This window comes from Sinohyriopsis cumingii, chromosome 8 (genome assembly GCF_028554795.1).
Source record: "Sinohyriopsis cumingii isolate HCF-2022 chromosome 8, ASM2855479v2, whole genome shotgun sequence".
NCBI lineage: Eukaryota > Metazoa > Mollusca > Bivalvia > Unionida > Unionidae > Sinohyriopsis > Sinohyriopsis cumingii.
Window position 1 is genome coordinate 63817244 of NC_142968.1, and position 24611 is coordinate 63841854.

General features: G+C 35.3%; 1 protein-coding gene across 1 annotated transcript in view; it reads right to left on the reverse strand.

The window, feature by feature from the left end:
* Positions 1-659: 659 nt before the first annotated feature.
* Positions 660-24611, reverse strand: part of LOC149793682 (aminopeptidase N-like) — a 51507-nt gene continuing 27555 nt past the window's right edge. Inside the window, exons 2-17 of the mRNA XM_089967658.1 lie at positions 23718-23872; positions 20808-20921; positions 20142-20282; positions 17751-17816; positions 16587-16652; positions 16093-16265; positions 15091-15188; positions 14274-14407; positions 13228-13283; positions 12347-12494; positions 8829-8896; positions 7417-7527; positions 5633-5800; positions 4692-4832; positions 3008-3089; positions 660-2176 (exon numbers count right to left, since the gene is read on the reverse strand). Coding sequence (XP_089823784.1) covers positions 2024-2176; positions 3008-3089; positions 4692-4832; positions 5633-5800; positions 7417-7527; positions 8829-8896; positions 12347-12494; positions 13228-13283; positions 14274-14407; positions 15091-15188; positions 16093-16265; positions 16587-16652; positions 17751-17816; positions 20142-20282; positions 20808-20921; positions 23718-23872 — 1874 coding nt within the window. The 3' untranslated portion in view covers positions 660-2023. The remainder of the gene's footprint in view (positions 2177-3007; positions 3090-4691; positions 4833-5632; positions 5801-7416; positions 7528-8828; positions 8897-12346; positions 12495-13227; positions 13284-14273; positions 14408-15090; positions 15189-16092; positions 16266-16586; positions 16653-17750; positions 17817-20141; positions 20283-20807; positions 20922-23717; positions 23873-24611) is intronic.

A 24611-nucleotide genomic window follows, 5' to 3' on the forward strand; every position in this document is an offset into this window, starting at 1 on the left:
CTTTGAATCTTGAAATTATTCAATAAGTCTTTCTTAATTTGGATTTATACAAAATTTAAAAACAAGATTTCAGCGACAACGTACTTGCTCTCTCTCTCTCTCTCGCGTTTAATGTCACTTTGCACACCAGCTTCATATGACATCTAATCGTTAAACCTTCTGTCCAAGATATTGTTAACCACTTAAGAAACTCTAATTTCTCAGCCTAAATACCATGATATGCACATTAACTTCTCGTCGCTACTTACGGTACTCTGTCATTATCCCCAGCAAAAACAAAAAAACGTCATTTTCTCCAATAAAACTACATTTCTTTGAATTGCAAACCGTATTGACATTTATTGAACATTGTTTAATATTTAGACTTGTAAAAGTAGTTCCAGGCTGGGTGCGCGATATGGAAATGGTAGATGTGCGATATGGAAATGTGTGACACAGAATTACGGATTGAATATCTGTATCGAACGCCTGATGACCCTACATACATACATACATACATACATGCATGCATGCATACATGCATGCATGCATGCATGCATGCATGCATACAGACAGACAGACATAGAGACAGACATAGATATATACATACATTATGAAGGCTTGAAAACAAACGACAATACTTATCAGAATCTCGTATACTAAACAAAACAATCTACAAATCATTGCTGCAAATATTTATTACTTTTTGTTACAAAAATCGAGGATTTCATATGACCCCATACAAATGTCTTTTATTGTTCATTTGTAGTATTTGAGTACTTTGCTAAATGCATACTGTGCAGCCCTCGGTCCTTCGCTTGAAGTAATTGAGTTCCTTGCTATATGCATACTGTACAGCCTTCAGTCCTTCACTTGAAGTAACTGAGTATTTTGCTATATGCATACTGTACAGCCTTCAGTCCTTCACTTGAAGTAATTGAGTATCTTGCTATATGCGTACTGTACAGGCTTCGGTCCTTCACTTGAAGTAATTGAGTATCTTGCTATATGCATACTGTACAGGCTTCGGTACTTCAGTAGAGGTAACTGAGTATCTTAATATATGCATACTGTACAGCCTTCAGTCCTTCACTTGAAGTAATTGAGTATCTTGCTATATGCATACTGTACAGGCTTCGGTCCTTCACTTGAAGTAATTGAGTATCTTGCTATATGCATACTGTACAGGCTTCGGTCCTTCACTTGAAGTAATTGAGTATCTTGCTATATGCATACTGTACAGGCTTCGGTACTTCACTAGAAGTAACTGAGTATCTTGCTATATGCATACTGTACAGCCTTCAGTCCTTCACTTGAAGTAACTGAGTACCTTGCTATATACATATTGTAAGAAAACGAACCAACTGAATATGATGCAACTAAATTTCATTCATATAATATTGCTGACTAATCGCATTTATGTCTATACATGCCTACGTAACTACATGAAAGGGTACACATACATATCCTGCTATAAATGCCCCCTTTCATTGTACAGTGTACAGTTTTCATTTATATAAATGCTCCCTTTCATTGTACAGAGAGAACATTTTTCTTTGCTATAAATTTCCCCTTTCATTGTACAGAGAGTAGTTTTCATTGCCATAAATGCCCCCTTTCGTTGTACAGTGAGTACAGCTTCTTTGCTATAAATGCCCCTTTTCAGTGTACAGAGTATACGGTTTTCATTGAAGGCATAATATAACAATGAATGATAAAATCGGCTCAAGGCTGATGCAAAATGTTATATACTGAAAGGTCAAAAACAAAGATGTCAGTTTGGTCCTTATTCACAACATTATTTTGCACGATGTAAAGGATCTGATAATCTTAAATATTTTATTATTAATTATCAGAATTAGGCAATAAAAATCAAAACGAAGTTCTAAATACATATTCTACATATTCTAAAATCTTGTGTCTTCAATCATATTACAAATATAAAATGGATGGTTACAAGCTATATATTTTAGTCAAAAGTATACCTTATAGCATGAAAAAGATTGTAAATAACACTAGACATCATATAAAGCATGCACGTCGTTTACAAAGTTCCATTCTGTTTCATTAACCAGTCTTCAACAACGACGTAATATTTTTTAGTCCACCGGATGTTAAGTTGAATAGTGGCTACAGCATGGTTGTATGCCCTTGTAGCTGTCCCAAGGTCAGCATGTCTTTCCCCAAAGTGCTGTAGCTGAAGAAAAGAAATAAAAACTGCATTAATTTTCGTCCAAACCACTTGAGTTACATTCATTATTTATCAACAGGCTGCACATAATATTTCTAAAACATAACATTCACAAAGCAAAGAAACGCCTCATTTGGGTCATTGTGAATCAATTGGGTCACTGTAAATCGATTGGATCATGGTAAATCAATTGGGTCACTATAAATCAATAGGGTCATGGTAAATCAACTTGGTCATTGTAAATCAAATGGGTTATTGTAAATCAATTGGCTCATGCTCAATCGAATGGGTCATTGTAAATCAATTGGGTCACTGCAAATCAGTTGGGTCACTGTAAATCAGTTGGGTCACGGTAAATCAATTGTGTCACTGTCAATCAGTTGCGAAACTATAAATCAAAATTGTAATTTTACAAATTTGTGATTCTTTAACTGTTAAGGTAAAAGAACAGCACATCATATCTAGTTTTTGTTCTTCAGGAGATATTCGAAAGTTCAGGACAGTCAAAACTGTTTCCTTTCTTCTGATATATCTTTCTTCCGATATATCTTTCTTCTCTCTTTCTTCCGTTATATTTTTCTTCCGATATATCTGTATATCTAACTTTTATACAGATCAAGTTGTCATGAAATTTGCGAGTTTATCGTCGAAACGTGTGTTAATGGGTATTAAACATACATGTAACTGTTCTTGGCGAGTTTACTCTTAGTTGTATCGTATTATGTAAACATATGAATAATCAATTAAGATGTTTATAGATACAATGAAATCTCGACTGATGAAGTCGAGTATTAAAATGAAAGATTTCTTTATAATGATGTTTAACTTACGACAGACCTTAATAAGTTCACCATATGTATTGAAGGATCCTGTCACTCCTTTTACCAGATTTGGCATATGATTTAAACCTGCTCCAAACCTACAAAGACAAAATACTATATATATATATATATATATATATATATATATATATATATATATATATATATATATATATATATATATGGGTCACGGGTGGTTGATATTGAGGGATTTGATGTGTTTTAATATGGTGTCATCACGTGCACAATTATACATTGAATTTGCACTTTACACAAATACATATGTTATATTAGAACTTTTCTCTCCACTCGCTACACACTTAAGGAATAAGTGGTGAAAACAATGAGACGCAGTGATATAGTTTATTTAATTATGTCCACATGGCTGGAGAAAGAAAAAAAAACAATGAGAGGGACTTAATTGCTCAATAGGAATAAAATGATTTTCTAAAACAATGACTGGGCTTGATTACAGCATATAAATAGATTGGTTTTCGCCCTAAAAAGTGACATGATTGACATTATTATTAAACCTGAAAATTTCTGACATGAAAAAGGTTTTGAAACAAAAAAATTATATATATATATATATATATATATATATATATATATATATATATATATATATATATATATATTCATCCGTGAAATATATTTATCACCAAATGTGAGATCTGATATACCTTTGTTTTTAAAAAAATGGTATTTCTCTTCGGCAGAATATCATCAATTTTGTAAGTTAGCTTGTATTGTAAATTTAAGAATATATGGAGCACCGTAGTAACCAGTACAAAATGACTTACTGAATCAGCTGACGATAATAAAAAAATCAATAAAACCAAGTCGGTCTTTCTGATGTATAATTATAGAGCAGGCCTGTAGAGTTAATTACAGAGCAGGCCTTTAAAGTTAATTACAGAGCAGGAATTTAGAGTTAATTACAGAGCAGGCCTTTAAAGTTAATTACAGAGCAGGCCTTTAGAGTTAATTACAGAGCAGGCCTTTAAAGCTAATTATAGAGCAGGCCTTTACCGTGGATATGGTCTCCTTCCCAACAATTCAAATGGAACACTGAATTTTAAATAAGACGAAAAATACAATTTCTTCTTCAATTTTCTTTACTTTTTCATATTTAAGGAAAGACTATATTGTGTACCAAAGAACACTGGTAAATATTTAAAGGTATTGAGAAATATGAAGTTGACGTTAGTATGATTCCACTACAAATAGAAAGAAAAAAGCATGGGATGTCGTTTATTAAGTCATGTGTGGTTATCAGGTGCGCTAATGATCACGAGCCTCCATCGATGCCGAGGCTTCAGAAGCAGTCGTTTACAGAGTCAGGGACGCTGACTTAATATCAAAAATGGGTTTCTTAATCAAAGTCTTGCTGAACATTTTAATCTGTTAGAACGACAAACTTCATCATGGAAATGAAACTACTGCAGTATTGTTCGACGAAACATGAGAGATAGAAACATGCAATCATGTGAATGATGCATTGGAAATATGACTGCACCTGATTCATTATATTAATCTATCTTGTATGCAACATTGATAAAGTAACTCATGATGCAGATATTTCACACTGTTCCATCTTGAATGCAATATGCATAAAGAAATGCATGACAGGCTATATGATACAGGAATATAATATTTTCGAACCTTGATTACTGTATGCAATAATAAATAATACTCACGCATCAAAGAAGTGTTTCCAATGTTCTGCCAAAAAGTCCCAAACTAAGAGCCTACCAACCGGGTTCTGGGCAATATATATCAGGGCATCAATGGACTCGGTTTGTTGTATTTCACTAGAATTCTTTGTCAGCTGCAAGAACCTTTGAAATACAAAAACGTCTGTCTGTAACTGTTGATAGATTGAATTTACTGGATGACTTGCCATTTCACTGTGTTGTTTGTATGATATTGTTGACCTTTTGATTGTTCTTATATTCATATTGTTGACACGGATGGTTTCACTATGTCTAATGCATTCTTAGGACAAAATAGCAAGCACTTTAGCTCCATTAAGTTTGTACTATTAGAGAATGTATGAAATGTTCAAAGAAATGTTATGCCATTATAGCAGTAACTTTACTATGCCTTTGTATTCCTTTTGAATTGTTTATATCTATATGCAGTCTTTTTTAAGTCACTAAAACTGGCCTGCAGAAACAATCACTGAGTATGATATTTATGCTGCCCTTATTCTGAACTGTATGGACCCTCGACTTTCAGTTTCATTCTTAATTCAATTATATCTGTCTCCTCGGTCTTGCTGTCCTTCATTCTATAAACAAACACCTAACCATAAATGTTATTATGGATTAGAGGCATTCTTATTATGTTTTGATGTGCTATTAAGTTTGCTTTTTTCTTTTCTACCAAGATTTCGGTAAAATTTATTCAAGATCATATTACATCTTAAATAAAATTACATATTTCTTAAATTCTCAATAGTAATTAAAATTTGTTTGTAAATGTACCTTTTTTAACAGTAACGTATTATAATGGGAAAAAAACCTAGAAATAGTTCTTACCCAGTGCCAATTTTTGTGGCATTTAAATATGGCAACCATGGCAACCTGAATTCTATTCAAACCTAGCTCACATGGTAGAATATCACATTAAGACCAACCTGGATATGATCCATGGTTCCCTGGTGCAGGACAGGCCATGTAGTATGGATCGTCTCTCGCTGGCGGAATCCGACTTTTTATACTGGCCGTACACGATATCCCAAGTCCTCAAATCATTTTCACGGATTCCCGCACAATACACAGATAGCTTGAAATCGTTGTCAACCCTAGATCACATTTCAAGGTATTTTTCAGTTACATGTTACCAGCTCTTTGGTATAAATAATTACTTACACGTATATAACTGTTTCTTGGGAAAAAGCCAAAAAACATGAGAAAATGATGTCATACTGATGAGGTTAAATTCCATTTACCTGTATCCTATAAACAAATGCCCTTAATGAGGTTAAACTCCATTTACCTGTATCCTTAAAACAAATGCGCTTCATGAGGTTAAACTCCATTTACCTGCATTTTTAAAACAAATCCACATAATGAAGTTAAACTCCATTTACCTGTATCCTTGAAACAAATGCACTTAATGAGGTTAAACTCCATTTACCTGTATCCTTGAAACAAATCCACTTAATGAGGTTAAACTCCATTTACCTGTATCCTTGAAACAAATGCCCTTAATGAGGTTAAACTCCATTTACCTGTATCCTTGAAACAAATCCACTTAATGAGGTTAAACTCCATTTACCTGTATCCTTAAAACAAATCCACTTAATGAAGTTAAACTCCATTTACCTGTATCCTTGAAACAAATGCACTTAATGAGGTTAAACTCCATTTACCTGTATCCTATAAACAAATGCCCTTAATGAGGTTAAACTCTATTTACCTGTATCCTTAAAACAAATGCGCTTCATGAGGTTAAACTCCATTTACCTGCATTTTTAAAACAAATCCACTTAATAAGGTTAAGCTCCATTTACCTGCATTTTTAAAACAAATCCACTTAATAAGGTTAAACTCCATTTACCTGTATCCTTAAAACAAATCCACTTAATGAAGTTAAGCTCCATTTACCTGTATCCTTAAAACAAATCCACTTAATGAGGTTAAATTCCATTTACCTGTATCCTTAACATAAATGCACTCAATGAGGTCACTCTGATAGAGATTATATGTACCTTTAAAACTGAAAGTGGAAAATATTACGAAATAAGTGTTTATTTAATATATAATAGGTATATGTTTATTATTATTATTATTATTATTATTATTATTATTAATCGCAGCACCATGTCACACGAAGAAATGTTGTTATAAACCATACAAAATCTCAGTCCTAACTCCCCATTCCCATAGAGCACCACCACCACCCACAGTGTACTAAACATATGCAGACAGCTCATGGGAGCTAGTTTAATTCAATTATTTGTTATGCCTTCCATCCTATCACATAGTCAAACCATAGTTTACTAAAATGGCGGGCAAGAACATTCCGATTAATTTCTTTCCATAAATTTCTTCTTCAGAAGTGGATCATAATAAAGAAGATTTTCTTCGACCTCAGGACTTAAAATTTTTATAAAAGATGGTCAGCTAAAATCAAAACGATAAATGTTGAATCGAAATATAAGGTGAACGCACGCATAACTTTACAATAATTATCAACAAAAGAAGCTGCGTTCTTACAACACCAATGCAGACAATACACGATCAAAAGTCACATATTTTTTTATCCATAATGTATATGGATTTCTTTTCCTGTAAGAATCATATTAGGCTGCAGGGGTGGGTGAAAGTTTTGGTAAAGTTATTTATTGCGGTTTGTAAATCTTGAAATATAGGTACTGAAGAAAATGATTCAATGATATTTTTAGTTTCTACTTACGGAAACAATGAAGAGTCCTCTAGCCATTTGTCGAACATCTGTCGGGCTAAATGTAGGCAAGACGGTAAGCCAGACGAACATGCTGCAGATGATATCATTGACTTCATAATCCTTAAAAGACATAATTCAATATTTGTGTGTACGAGGCTGGTTTCTTACTTATCAAGGTGAATTACTATTCAAAGCTATTGATGTTGTGTCGTTAAGGTAAAAGTCCCTACAGGATCCATCTATTTAATATAAGATTGCTTCCGCTCATTTTGAAATGGATTGTGGCTACTCATGACAATCTAAGGAAACTTTTGTTAATGGAATTTTATATTTGTTTTGACTAATTTAGGATTGTATACACTGTGAATCACTATGCAACCAGTACTAGATAGCTGTACAATACTTTAATAATTCAATTTTGTTTTATCAAAATGAAAGCCTCGTGAAAGACACAAAACATTTACGGTTAAATAATGATGTATAATCATACATATTACACAAAACATTGAACGGAATTCCAATACATGATGAAGAGATTTTTGGCTTGACAATAAATTTAAAGTCTCATATTATAAAGGATATACATTTTGGAAACATATCCGTGTCGTTGACATTTGACACTGACTCGTTTGCTTTGATTTCCTTTCATTCATTTAATAGTTGAATTCTTGTGTTTTGCTATGCAAACAATATTACATTGCTGTACAACGACGCAAAATTATTGATGAAAATGGCAGTCTTGCAAACGATTCTAAATATTTTACCAAACAAAACAAATGCAAATCGTATGATGGCAAGTTTTTTTAAAAGACAATTAAAAGAAAATGTCAAAAGTGATAAAGGTTATTCAGTTTTCATTTTAATTAGATTTGGAACAAATGGTTGTGTGGTAGGACAATTCGGAGCGAGTAGTTGTGTGGTAGTAAGACACTTTGGAACAAGCGGTTGTTTCGTACACGGTCGATTTGTAATGAGCAGTTGTGTATTAGAGGGAAGATTTGGAATGAGTGATTGTGTAGTAGTCGTAGTAGGACGATCTGGAACAGTAGTTGTGTAGTAGGAAGACGATTTGGAACGGGTGATAGTTTAGTAGGAGTGCAATGTGTATAGAAAGAAGATTTGGAACGAGTGATTGTGTAGTAGGATGACTATTTAGAAGGGTTAGTTGTGTAGAAGAAGGAAGATTTGAAACGAGCAGTTCTCTAGTAGGAGCACGAATTAGAATGGGTGATAGTGTTGCAGGAGGACAATTTGGAACGATTAGTGATGTAGTAGAATGAAGATTTGGAACGAGTGTTTGTGTAGTAGGAGGACGAGTGAAAGATTAATTGCGTAACAGAAGGAAGATTCGGAACGAGTGTTGGTTTAAGCAGGAGGACGATTTGGAATAAGTGTTTATGTAGAATGAAAATAAATCTTACTTGTCATGGTGCGTACTTCCTGTCAAAACTTTTCTGAATACGGTAGCCAGCAATTTTTGCATGAATATCTGAAAGTACAACAACACCCTCATGATAGTACATATCAGACGTAATAATAAAATCGTTCCATACACTGATTCCATTTTCAACAATGTTATTTTTTATTTATTGCAAAAACAAATTCTCCCAAACAGTGTGTTACGATTCCCTGGTCTTAACAGAGACTTACAAAAATGGTAATAACAGCTGCCTCGCTTAGAGCACAGCATTAAGAGGTTAGTGTTAGGACTGGTTGGCCTGGTGTTAGGATAATGTGACTGGGTGGGACATCATGCTACGTGTCTGCGGCATGATGCCCCAGTGCTAGACATCACTATAAACTGCCACACTGCAGACATCGTAGCGATATGACTGAAAAATTGTTAAAGCTACGTTAAAAATCCTAATCACACACACACACACTGGTCTTAACTAACAGAAAGAAGCGAAAGTAACAAGTTTAGTAAAATTCAACAATCAATTCATTTTCTTAAAATACAAAGAGAAAATTTAAAAAGTCCGTAAAGTATTCTGAATTAAATCCCAAACAATCCTAAATGTTCTATCACAAATACATTAGTGAGGAGTGTTCAGAATGAATTTAATGTGCTGGTGTACCAGTAGTCTTCAATAGATCGATATACCAATAGTCGTGATGTATCACAATGACATATAAACCAGAATGTCTTTGAATGAAATCACAATAATTCCAAAATAGTATTTTAGTCCAAAAAGTCAACGAGCTCTCTACAATGCCAACCAATAATTTAAATAAATGATTCTTCTAAAATAATATCTGAACACAACAGTAAAAAATGATTCCACATACTGAACGTAAAAAGGAAATGAATAATTTTGTTTACCATGACCTTATTTCAAAACTTAAGACACAATAAAATGACCCGGATGTACGTCACACGTTTGCTTACAGAATTTTCTTCTAAGTTTGTAAATAAAGCTTCAACCTTGAACTCATAATATTAAATTTCTAAATAAATCAGTAGAACATGATGAAGGCCTTAGAAGTACCAGTCAACTGCGTGATGTACTGGAAACGATGACATTTATGTTAACTTGGGGTACAATATAGCTGGTAATGTCATGGGATGGATGCAGGTCACCAATCTTCAAACATTTTTATTTCGTCCTGATCTTGCACCTGCGAAATCTTGCCAATACATCAAGATACGTGATCCCAAGTTGCCACCTTGTTTATTAAATCTCCCTAAGTACTAGTTGATCTTTGCCATTTGAGAAAAGTCCTCTACCAAGCCTCCTGACGTTCAGTAAATCCACAAAATAAGAGCGTCTAATCGAAATCATTCATCCCTATATTTAAACGGTCTTATCGTAGTCATTCATTCTTGTATGTAAACGGTCTTATCATAGCCATTCATCCCTGTCTTTAAACGGTCTTATCGTAGTCATTCATCCTTGTATGTAAACGGTCTTATCGTAGTCATTCATCCCTATATGTAAACGGTCTTATCATAGCCATTCATCCCTGTATGTAAACGGTCTTATCATAGCCATTCATACCTGTATGTAAACGGTCGTATCGTAGTCATTCATCCCTGTATATATAATGTCGTATCGTAGTCATTCATACCTGTATAGAAATGGTCGTATTGTAGTCATTCACCCCTGTATATAAACGGTCGTATCGTAATCGTTTATCGCTGTATGTAAACGGTCTTATAATAGCCATTCATTTCTGTATACAAACGATCATATCGTAGTCATTCATCCCTGTACATAAACGGTCGTATCGTAGTCATTCATCTCTGTATATAAACGAGCTCATCTTAGTCATTCATTCCTGTATACAAACAGTCTTATCATAGCCATTCATCCTTTTATATAAACGTTCATATCGTAGTCATTCATCCCTGTTTATAAACGGTCGTATTATGGTCATTCATCACTATATAAAAACGGTCGTGTCGTAGTCATTCATCCCTGTATAGAAACGGTCTTATCGTAGCAATTCATCCCTATCTATAAACGGTTGGAAAGATAGAGATAACGTTGCCGCTACTGTCGTAACAATTCACACCTCCATCCGGTTACCGGATATTACAACCTTAAAGCTGCAATCACCCATTTTTAAATAGAATATTCCATGTAATGTCTTCTAATGTTACATAAATCGTCATTTTCAGCATGGATGGCAAACTGCGTGAAACGAAACCTTCAAAGCAAGCTTTTGAATATCAAACCGATTATAGAAGTGTGGATATCTCATTTATAACAATTCAGTGAGTTGAAGTCATATTGTGCCTATCGCATATTTCACACACACATTTCAGATCCATGCATTCCTCACCAGAGTACAAACCTTGCCAGACTCCACTGATAGTAGATGTTCTTGTAGAGTTTATGGAAGTATCTCCAGATAGATAGGAGTTATTTATGTGCACTCATTTAAAAAGATTCACGAACTTGTACACACATTGCCAGACTCCGCATACAGTAGATAACATTCTTGTCCAGTGCACCGACTTCCACATAGCAAGATTATATTTTGCATAGGAAGTAAATTACGAAGTTTATGTGCCCCTAGAAAACGTCTTAGATTTTTTATAAAATTTGTTGTTTATATAACAATTTTTCTTAAAATTTATATCTTAAGTATTTCCTATGTTTTCCAGCTTTCTTTTATTCGGTATCCCTTTAAAAGAAATGTAACATTTTTACTTCTGATCTTTTTATTTTGTAGAACCTTTTTGGAAGGGTTTATCTTCTTGTTCGCGACTTTTGTACCATTTTCTTTTTTGAAACTTATTTTTCAGCTGGCGCAAAATATGCTGTATTATGTCGACGTTCAATTAAAGCTTCTGATATATAATACCCTTCATTTTGCTGAAGTTTGATTTAAAAAGAGGACTTTTCGCAGCCCATGTTTAGTGTGAGAATGCCATCCACGACGTGGCGATCCTTAAGTCTGTATACACTTTAGGTTATTTACCGCTCCGGTGGCCTAGTGATTAGAGCGTCCGCCTCGGATGCGGGAGGTCGTGGGTTCGATCCCCGGCCGAGTCATATCAGGGACTTACAAAAATGGTACTAACAGCGGCCTCGCTTGGCGTTCAGCATGATGCCCCAGTGCTAGACATCACTATAAACTGGCACACTGCAGACATCGTAGCGATATGACTGAAAAGTTGTTAAAGCTACGTTAAAAATCAAATTCACATCACTTTAGGATATTTACATATGTGTGCTATTACAACAATTTCAATCATATTTTAGATTTTTGGAAACAAGTAGTATTTAAGTTTCTAACTATAAACTATTTTATGACAAATAGATCGCTTAACAATTTGATGCAGAACCGGTACATCCACTCTATACACTAACTTGTTATTAGGTCGGATCACGAACTGGCATGCTGAATAAAGGGATGGCAACAAGCACTGCCTCGACAAAAAGATTCAATTGGGAACAGTGTGGCTATGATTTGGCTTTTCAAGATTTACCTGCAGGTGTCCATAGGCCGGGGTAAGCTGCAGAGCTAGCCCCAGTTTATTAAGTTCCTGAAGAGCTGCCACCCAGGGCACAAGGTCGGTTTCCTCCGTCAGATACTCAAGAGTCCCAAGGGCAATTTCCATGCTGACCAGGCCAGAACTGGAAACACACAGGTACATATTTTAGACCATATCCTCTTTTTCTTTATTTAAAAAATATATATCTCTCTCATAGATGCAGTATGCTTCTCCTGTAACCAACAGTTCACTTAAACACGTGCAAAATAACACATGCCTTGATCAGAATCAAATGACTATTAGAGAACTAGAGAGAATCCGAGAACACGAGAAATCAAATTTACCTTCTCCCATCCATCCAACAACAGTATACAAATGCATTTGCCAATATGTGTGAAACTTCGAGGCAAGAAATGAAATTTTTTAAAGTGGGTTTATAGAAACTAAGGGAATAATCTGCACATGATATATTTTACAGATGATGTTTGAAACGAGAATTATTGGTGAGATGATTATTGTATATCTATGCATATCATTATATGAGATAATTACTTTATACCCATTCATGTCATTAAATGAGATGATTACTTTACACCCATTCATGTCATTAAATGAGATAATTACTTTATACCCATTCATGTCATTAAATAAGATGATTACTGTATGCCCATTCATGTCATTAAACGAGATGATTACTTATACCCATTCATGTCATTAAATGAGATGATTACTTTATACCCATTCATGTCATTAAATGATATGATTACTTTATACCCATTCATGTCATCAAACGAGATGATTATTTTATACCCATTCATGTCATTAAACGAGATGATTACTGTATACCCATACACATCATTAAAAAATAACATTACCTTGCAAGGTTCCATGCATCGTTGATTATCTGAGCTCTGTTGGCGACATGAATGACCTGTGACAAATAAGTACATGTGTAAATCATTATTTCCTGTACTGAAAATTCATCTGATGTTTTCATTTTTTCTATTATCTTTAGAATGGTCCTTAAGCAGTACAACACCTTGTCTCTCAACTGATAATGATAACTGAGTCTGCACATTTTAACATCTAGATATTAAGCAATACATATATTTGTTGATTCTCGATCTAATATCCTGCTACGTGAAGACGCTTTGGAATTTGATGAGGGATATGAGCCATACATATAATTTTTGAGTTTAAATATAATATCCTGCTACGTGAAGACGCCTTGGAATATGAAGACGAATAAAAGCAAAACATATATTTGAGATTTTTAATCTAAATATCCTGCTACATGGCTTTGGACTTTGAAAAGGGATAAAAACAATACATATATTTATTTGCTTATTTCGAATCTAATATCATGAAATGTGAAGATGCTTTGGAATCTGAAGAGAGGTAAAACCAATACATATATTTGTTTATTTTGAATATAACATCCTGCTACGTGAAGACGCCTTGAAATATCAAGAAGAATAAAAGCAAAACATATATTTGTTGATTTTTAATCTAAATATCCTGCTACGTGGCTTTGGACATTGAAAGGGATAAAATTAACACACACACACACACACACACACACACACACAAACACACACACACACACACACACACACACATATATATATATATATATATATATATATATATATATATATATATATATATATATATATATATATATATATATATTGATTTTTAATATAATATCCTGATACGTGAAGACGCTTTCTGAATTTTGAAGAAAGATATAAGTAATACAGATATTCATTGCTTTCTATTCAAATATCTAGCTATGTAAGGACGGCTTCGGAGTTTTGAAGAAGGGGATTTTTTATTTTCCTTGCTAATGTTAATAACAATCCATCATCCCATCTTACTTAGCAGTCGTCTCTCTAAAAAAATGAAAGGCATATCACACCTTATGGTTTCTCTTCAACTGATCTATAATGGATTTCCATGTCTTTTCTTCGTAGTTGACCCTGTAATAGCCGATCTGTTGAGGATTTCCAACCAACCAGGTACTTTTCACCAGGCTGTCATCTTTGATGTATACTGCAGGAGCAAATATACCTAATGATCTTCACAAAATATATACAAAATTACTTTACCCTTTTTTCAGCAAAACTTTAAGAGAGCAAACATTCCATAACTACGGTAAAAGTATGCCATAGCTAGACATTATAAAGACAAATTCAATTATATATGTTCGTGTCTGCAACAAAATAGTCTTACCGCTAACAACTATACAATAATGTTTCCACAACCAGAATTACGGGCTAAATATGAATTGTATCTCAATAGTCAAAGAACTTGGACTTTTTAGTCAAATATGCTAAACATATATATTAAGTATGTCTGATTAAGGATTACTTTTACTTCAGCTACACTTTTTACATTCTCCCCGTATGATGACCTACTAAATATGTCAAATTATGTCAGATATTGAGTAGTCTCAACCTGATTGATGTGAGAAAGATAAACTTTTTTTCGTTGTAGTAAAGGCAACATCATACTTAATTAAATGAAGCAGCCTCAACATTATAACCTCTGTATAAAGTTTGCACTCTTTTTATCAAACCAAACATTCATGTACAACAAATTAGCAAAATAATATAACAATTAGGTCGAGCGTTGTGATTCATATCATTAATTAATGTTTTGTTTTAACCACATGCTATGAATTAATTCGCATATAATGTTAAAGAAATTTTAAAGTTTGGAACAACTAATCTTACTCGGATTTCCATCAGCGTGAAGCCAGCGAATGTCCCCGTCGGTTTTTTCAAAGTTCGGGTTATCAGATGTAGTGTATGCAAAGGGAATTTCCCAATAACTGAAAAAATAGCATCAATGACTTTGTGATTTGGACTTTTTAACGTAGCTTTAACAATTTTTCAGTCATATGGCTACGATGTCTGCAATGTGGCAGTTTATAGTGATGTCTAGCACTGGGGCATCATGCCGCAGACATGTAGCATGTTGTCCCACCCAGTCACATTATCCTGACACCGGGCCGACCAGTCCTAACACTAACCTCTTAATGCTGAGCGCCAAGCGAGGCAGCTGTTAGTACCGTTTTTGTAAGTCTTTGGTATGACTCGGCCGGGGATCGAACCCACGACCTCCCGCATCCGAGGCGGACGCTCTAACCACTAGGCCACCGGAGCGGTTATCAATGACTTTGTTTCTTTTCACTGCTTAGTGTAGGTATCACAAAAACAATGTAAAGAAGATTCGAAAATATGTATTAAAACACTAAGCTGATCCGGTAGGCCATTGGACAGATCAATAGATACAATAGATTACTGGAGTTAGAAGGTAAACGAGGAGCGATATATTTGTAATTGGCTTCTTTATGTAAATGAATGAAGAAAAAAAATGCAGACGTAGAATTTCTTCTCATCATTGTTGATCATAAAGCCATTATTAAGCATCTAAAAAGGTATGCCCTATCTGAATAAGTATAGGTTCCTATGAATATTTACACACATTTCAATGATTCGGTATAATGTACCCTGATCCGAAAAATAATCTGCGAGGCACAGACCTTGTCAACCGTCCAATATGTATGCATCTTTTAGAGATTACGAATAATGTATACATAAAATAATGAGTGTATGCAGTATTCATTCATGAAAAGAATACATGAAAAGAAATGACAGACTGTACTGCATAAGGCTATTAGAAGAATTAACCATTCACATATAAAAACGGAAAGATTTCTCCGAAATACGAACATCGGTTCGGCATTCTTGCGATGTTCCTCGTTTATCAGAAATCTTGCTTGTTCCACCTTTATTTTGTCGCCATTAACTAGTGTGACAGTCACAACCGGGTAGTTCTTCTGTCGAATCCAGGTGTCCATAATCTTCTTTACATCGATCACCGCCTTGCCCTCGGCCAAAGATTGCTGCCATGGTTACAAAAAAACAAATATATTCAAAACTGAGCATGACAGCTTAGAATAGTAGTTGTATCTAGATTAAGTAATCGAAATGTTATTCGAATACTACAGACAGCTCTCTAACCGTCCCGTCCCATCCACCCACCCACCTCAAAAGAAAGGAAGCATGCAAAAGAGGTTTTCATAAATTAAAACATATTTTATCATGACCGGACGTATTTATTATTCTTTTGTAACACAAAACAGTAAATTCTGCTTCCTTATTTAACTTATGATAAATTTAATCGTTAATGTTTGGTTAGCACAAAAAAGAGATACTTAGCTTACATTGGCCATGGCGTACCAGAGTTCATTGTGAGTGGCGGCCTTGTAACTTTGACTGGTAAGGTAATTCTGAAAAAGAGGGACAATTATTTTTCATTTTGAATTCATATACATGTCCTATCGTCTTTATGGACAAATTTGTATAGGTTGTAATCGAATTACAAATAACAAACAGGAACACCATAAATCGTGAGCACTGAAACTTTCTTTCCCTTACAACACACATCAATATGGTAGAATGTATCAATCGAAAAATAGTATATATATATATATATATATATATTTGACTAAATATTTATTTGACTAAATAAATTGAAATATTTGAAATAACTTCGATGAAACCGATTTCATTGTGTTGCTTGTCCATTTATGGAAGATAAAATATGTATGTTGACCAACAAACTTGTCTCATTCAAAGTATAGCCAATTTTTTAAACGAACCAGATGACATAAACTTATATTTATCAGCAAATATAGGTGTGTACTATAACTGACCCACTGGCAACATATATGCTCATCTGAATATTGGTGGAGGGGGTAACTGACACACTAGCATGATATATGTTCATCTGAATATTGTTAAAGGGATAATTGACCGCTGACTATATATGCTCTGAATATTGTTAGAGGGATAATTGACAGCTGACTATATATACTCTGAATATTGTTAGAGGGATAATTGACCGCTAACTATATATGCTCTGAATATTGTTAGAGGGATAACTGACCGCTAACTATATATACTCTGAATATTGTTAGAGGGATAAGTGACCGCTAACTATATATACTCTGAATATTGTTAGAGGGATAATTGACCGCTGACTATATATACTCTGAATATTGTTAGAGGGATAATTGACCGCTGACTATATATACTCTGAATATTGTTAGAGGGATAATTGACCGCTAACTATATATGCTCTGAATATTGTTAGAGGGATAATTGACCGCTGACTATATATACTCTGAATATTGTTAGAGGGATAATTGACCTCTAACAAGATATATGTTCATCCGAATATTGCTGGAGGGATAATTGACCGCTGACAAGATATATGTTCATCTAAACATTGTTGGAGTGGAAAACTGACCAGTGACAAGATATACGCTCATCTGAATACTGAGGATGCGAAAAATAAAATATACATCAACGATTTATCATTTTACCGTAATTCCATTCCTGAATGTCATCTCTCCTAGAAAGAAGTTCATCATACGCAATACTGCAGCCCCCTGAAAAATATGATTTAGACAATAATGCATAGTCTATTTGTAAATGCCTACTGTAATGAGCCTCGCCCCCACCTCAAAAAGAAAAGTAACGCATGGTCTGTTTGTCAGTACTTCATTCTACGCAATACTGCGGCCTCCTGAAACTAACAGTAGAGAAAAATAATGCATGGTCTGATTTACTAGTGCTTTATTTTACGTAAAACTGGAGCCCCCTGAAACGTATGATACAGAAAAATTATAAATCATGTGTTTACTTGCGCTTATTCTAAAGAAAAAGTTTACTATCTGTTTAGTTTATAACCTGAAGGAACGATTTTGCAAGCTGCAACCTATAACTTGTAACCTGAAGAAACGAAATCACAGACTGTAAACCATAATTTGCAATATGAAGAAGCGACGTTTCAAACTGCAAGTCATAATTTGTAACTTGAAGAAACGAAATTGCAAACTGCAAGTCATATGTAATACTCTACAACCTGGCATTTAGTCTGAAATAGCTTTTGTGTCTGAGCTTCTGAACACAATAAATTAACAGTTTGTATTACTAACACATAATATAACGTATTTCTTCTATTGAAGACGATATATTTGTACCTCATATGGCATTATAAGGCCAAGACTATATATCTACCGGGCTGTTCATTATAAGTACCCTAAAGACAGGCATCTTAAAATTTTAAATCTCGGAATTATTATTATTATTATTATTATTATTATTATTATTATTATTATTTAAACTGTACTTCCTTTTATATTTAACTTTTACTATATATATATATATATATATATATATATATATATATATATATATATATATATAGATAGATATATATATAGATAGATAGATATATATATATATATATACAACTCCTGTGGCCTAGTGGTCGCATGTGGGAGGTCGTGAGTTCAATCCCCGGCCGAGTCATACCAAAGACTTACAAAAATGGCACTAACAGCTGCCTCGCTTGGCGCTCAGCATTATGCGGTTAGTGTTAGGTGTGGTCAGCCTGGTGTCAGGATAATGTGACTGGGTGGGACATGATGCTATATGTCTGCGACATGATGCCCCAGTGCCAGACATCACTTTAATCTACCACACTGCAGACATAGTAGCGATACGACTGAAAAATTATTAAAGCTACGTTAAAAATGAAATTTTCACACGCATATAAGTTGTTAAAGTAAGGTAAAAACAATATGAGATCTGAGTAAGGGAGCTTTCCCCCCTTTGGCAAGGAATATATTTTTGTCTGAGAAAATTAAACTATTTATAGTTTAGTTTCCTTTTATGAAAACCCTTGTTTTAGCAATCAAAGAAATGTGTCACATTTCCTCCCCTAGCGGAAGGCTATATTAGTAGAGCAGCTGTCCGATGTGATTTTTCTTTTAAATCAGGAAGTCAGCTGACTCTACTCGGCGAATGAAAACGTATTTTGTGTGTGAGATGTTGCATCATTAACTCATCCGCATTCTCCCCCCTTGAAACTGCTTAAATTACACGACCAATTTAACCTAAATGAGATGTGCAAAATATCGTAACATTAGATGATTAGGTATGACTATTGTCTAGCAAATTAGTATACAAACAGAAACAATTGGTTCTGGGTTTAAGGTCTTTTCTTATATCAGGTAAACATACGTTTCCCCCACGACTCGACCGGAGTGACTGCTGTAGACAGAAATTGTTAAAATTATCCTATATTTTTTTCTCTGATTGCATACGAGTCTTCGTTGACATTCTGTGACTTTCGCATAATATGGCACAATATTAATAAATTGTGGTGAATGAGATTTTACCCGCTCTACGTAGACTGTCAAATAGCCCAATATTAATACACTGCGGTGACTGTGATTTTACCCACTCTACGTAGACTGTCAAATAGCCCAATATTAATACACTGCGGTGACTGTGATTTTACTCACTCTACGTATTCTGTCAAATAGCCCAATATTAATACAATGCGGTGACTGATTTTACCCACTCTATGTAGACTGTCAAATAGCCCAATATTAATACACTGCGGTGACTGTGATTTTACCCACTCTACGTAGACTGTCAATCGCTTTAGCTCATAGTATGCAAACTAATTTTCAGCAATTGACTGCGAATACAAAAACAAGTTGCCATTTCGGGCACTCAAAGTATGGCCAAAGACTGTCATGAAAACATTCTGGTCCGAGCTTCTGTATGTTGAATTTTTTTCTGTACCGCGGTCTCTTACTTGTACGGCACCCTCTTCCTGTGCCGTGCAATCTTCATTGGTAAGCGTTTACCCATGACAGTTATGACCACCAGAAAACCCGAATTCCTAGAAAATCCCTTACCTTGGCATAAGATATGAGATCAAAAATCTCATTGATCTCAGCGGGATCGTTGACAGGCACATAGACTGGATGAGTGGTCAAGCTATCATCAAAGGCCAGAGCACTCTGGAGACCACGATTGTGAATTATGAACATGTCCATCTGAAGAAGTGAAGGAATGCCCGTTGATATATATATATATATATATATATATATATATATATATATATATATATATATATATATATATATATATATATATTATTGGTGGAAACTACACAGATACAAATATAATATATGTTATGTGCGAATTAACTTCATTTTTAATTGAAGGCACGTGGAACCAGTTTTTTTTTTCTATGAAGTCAAGAAAACCATAGCAGAAAAATAAACAATCATCAGGATGAAAGTATGTAATATCTTCAAAATATATTTGCTACAACGCAAAATGAAAATTATTTGAGGTTCCTGCACATAATTAAATTTACCATTTACCTTGTCGAAAAGTGCATTATTTAATATCAGATACAATGATCCGTAGAAGTCAGTGGGGAATAAAGACACGGCAAAGTCACTGAAGGCCTTAGTTTTCACCCCCAATACGGAACTAACAGAAGGACTGTTCGCTTTATTTATGCATAATATATGTCTGGTGTACATCAGATGAAATTTCTACGTCTATACTACCATCTTCCATTCCGGTATGACAGCATCCACCCCCAGGAACATCATGTAAGTGGCGAAGCCTTCGTTGAGCCACAGGTCATCCCACCATTCAGGTGTAACTAGGTTACCAAACCACTGCAAGAAAAAGACACATGTACAAAGTCTCATTTATTGGTTGAAACGATGGACCAGATACCAAGATAGTCGACATGACATGCACTACTTCCCTGTGATCATTAAAGAATGCTCTAATTCAGTTATCTATGTCATGCATTTGGCCTCTGCCAGCATATCTGCTAACTTACTTCGATCTACGCTCCCTAGAGGAATATTGCTCACTCTGAGAAATGAATTATCACCTTTGGAAATTACAAATTATTTCCGAACAAGCAAGACTTCAGCGAGTTGACTTTTTCACTTTCGTTCTTTCGATATAGACTAACTGCTAGAATATTTCATATTTTGTGCCAGAAAAATCGTTAAAGTCCTATATAATTATATTTGGTGGATTGGCTTTTCTTTCGGTATATTTCGTATAGTGTGTGTGTGTGTGTGTTCGGGGTGGATGGTTTAAATCCAAAATAATGCAGCTCGTTTGCATCAGACTGAAGCATACTATATTATGGGGGGAAAAGTCAGAAATCCCGTATAATACAGTCTTTTTAAATAAGTTAAAACAATTAGTTACACGGTCAATAACATATGTTCTTACCATAGGGAATTAAGCCTGAACAGTCAATGCTGTGTAACCCGTGCTCGCATTGGCTTATGGGAAGACACTAATAATAATCACAAATTGGTTTGAAACTGCTGATATTGCATTCCATATAAAATAAATAGTGTTCTTTAGTAAGCGTAGCTACAAGCAATTGACGGAAACAGACGGTTCCAACATTTCCCACACTTCCCCATATACCAAGTCTCTCTCTCTCTCTCTCTCTCTCTCTCTCTCTCTATATATATATATATATATATGCAACCATGAATACATGCATGCATACATACATACACATATATCCACACACATACATACATACATATACACACATATATATATATACACACACATACATACCTACATACATACGCATACACACACACACACATATATATATATATATATATATATATATATATATATATATATATATATATATATATATATATATATATATATATATATATATATATACACACACACACACACATACATACCTACATACATACAGTTTCTTTTATGTCAGAATGGCGCCATTTTCATTTAGGACCAGCTAGATATCCTAACAAGTCTGTTGGTAAAAAATCAAACGTTGATATAGCGATCCATGTGAAGCTGTTGTTGTTGTGCTGTGTTGGTTTTAACGTCATTTCTCAGTTCAAGATAGGCTATACTGCTATACATGGTGGGCCATTGCAACTGGTGAAGGAAGAACCCGAATAAAACATCGGTAAGAACTACCGACCCACAGGAAGCTACTGGCAGCGTTCTCACATATCCACATTGGCCGAGCCCTGGACTCGAACCCGCGCGTGCAGAGGTTGGATGGCAGTGATCGGTAAAGGCGAGCGATTTAGACCACTTGGCCACCCCGGAAACCCTGCCGTTCAAGAAGAGTAAAGAAAACTTTTTTTTTTCAAGATAAGAAATTCCATTCAGCACGAGCAGTAATTATAAAAATTTGGCGGTCACATCGGCACCATTTCCATTTAAGACGAGATGGAGATAATAAAAAGTCTTTTGATGAAACCCACGTCAGTATGACTGTTTTTGTTCAATATGACAATATTTTTAAGATGACCGCCATTGTGACCATATTGGATATCAGATCGGCACCATCTTTAGTTAGGACGATAGACATCATATGAAGTCTTTTTGTGACAACGCCAAATTGACATCACCATCCATTCATGAGGGACAACAGTAAGATGTTAAAGATGGCCGCAATGATCGCCATATTGGAAATAATATCGACACCAATGTCATTTTGGACCAGCTAGACATTGTAAGAATTCTTTAAGTGTGAATTCCATATTGGTATGACCATCAGTTCACGAGGAGTAGTGATAATAAAAGTTCAAGAACGGCTGATATGGCGGACATACTTGAAGTCAGAATGGCACCATTTTCATTTAAGGCCCATTTAACATCATAAGAAGTCTTTTAGTGGAAAATAACATGTTTATATTGCCATCCATGTAGGACGTGTAGTGATAACAAGCTTTCCAAGAATTCGTTAGTGATGCCATTCTGGACAACAGGCTGGTACCATTTTCATTTAGGATCAGCTAGACATCAGAAGACGTATTTCAGCGAAAGCCCCGTATTGATGTGATCATCCATTAAGGAGGAGCAGCGACAACAAAATTTCTGAGCATCATCTTTTTTGTATAGGATATTTAAGACCAATTAGACCATGTGATGAATGTGTGTGTGTGTGTGTGTGTGTGTGTGTGTGTGTGTGTGTGTGTGTGTGTGTGTAAATTTTAATGACCATCCTCCAAACTATTTAGAAGGAGTAGCGATAAAAAAATTTACGGACGCACGAACGATGGAAGACAGACAACAGACCATCCCATACGTACTACCGGTCTATATCCAGTACAGCTAATACAATTTATAATAGCCGCAGAGGACATCACTATTCACGTAAACATCCAAGCAAGCATAAAAAATCACATATGTATACAAACAGCACCCACATAAACCTCACAGACAGACACACAGACAAGTACACACAAGCGTTTATCTCATTAAAGTAAATGATATCTAGAATGGCAGCAATGGTTACGTTGCCTTCGAAGGAAAACTCTGCTATTTATACCTCCCCGTCCATATATCTCAACACACACACACACACACACACGCACACAAACAAACACACACACCAAAATAGTCAAAATAAATGGATAAGCATATCAACACAAACTGACCTGATGAGAAATTTCATGTGCTATAAGAATAGCGGCAAAATTCTTGCTCACTTCCGAGGTCACCCCTTCCTGGTACAACATCCCGTTCTCTGAATATGTGATGAGTCCCCAGTTTTCCATGGCATTAAAAATGTGCTCCGGCACAGCGATCATATCTGAAAAGGAACACATGCCTTCATAAACCCCATACACTTGACTATACCAAAATCACGTAATGTCAACGAATGACAATAAAGACTATAACAAAATATGGCAATCTCATTCTTATCTCTTGGTAGTCTCTCGAGCCGAGGAATACAAGTTGTGCGATCTCATTGACGGTGGACGCGCATGTGGCTCAGGAGTCCAAATTCCGATGTACACAGGCGGTTGCAGGTGGGGCAAGGGACACAGGTGGTTGGGGGAGGCTGGGATACAGATATGTGACGTCTCTCGCGGGCTGCAGCTAGACTCTGGCGGTGGTAAGCCTCGAAGGTGGAACAGGCTTTTTTGGTCAGGGCTTGCCAGTGGCTTCTGTCTGAAGCAGCGAGCTCGAGCTGGTGGGGTTGAAGGTCTGTCTATTTGATGTGGGTTTTGAGATTGTCTTTGTACCTCTTGCGAGAGCGGCCGTGGTTTCGGTTGCACTGGGCTAGCTCGCCACAGAACAGATGCTTTGGGATTCTGTTTTGATCCATGCGGATGACATGACCAGTCCAACGAAGCTGGGCCTGAATTAGTTTGGCTTCAATGCTTGTTGTGTTGGCTTTATCAAGGACTTCCTGGTTAGTGATTCGGTCTTTCCACTTGATCCGCATGATGGATCTTAGGGAGCGATGTTGGAATTGTTCCAACTGACTGATATGCCTTCGGTAGACAGTCCGCCTTTCACAGCCATACAAGAGAGACCTGAGGACA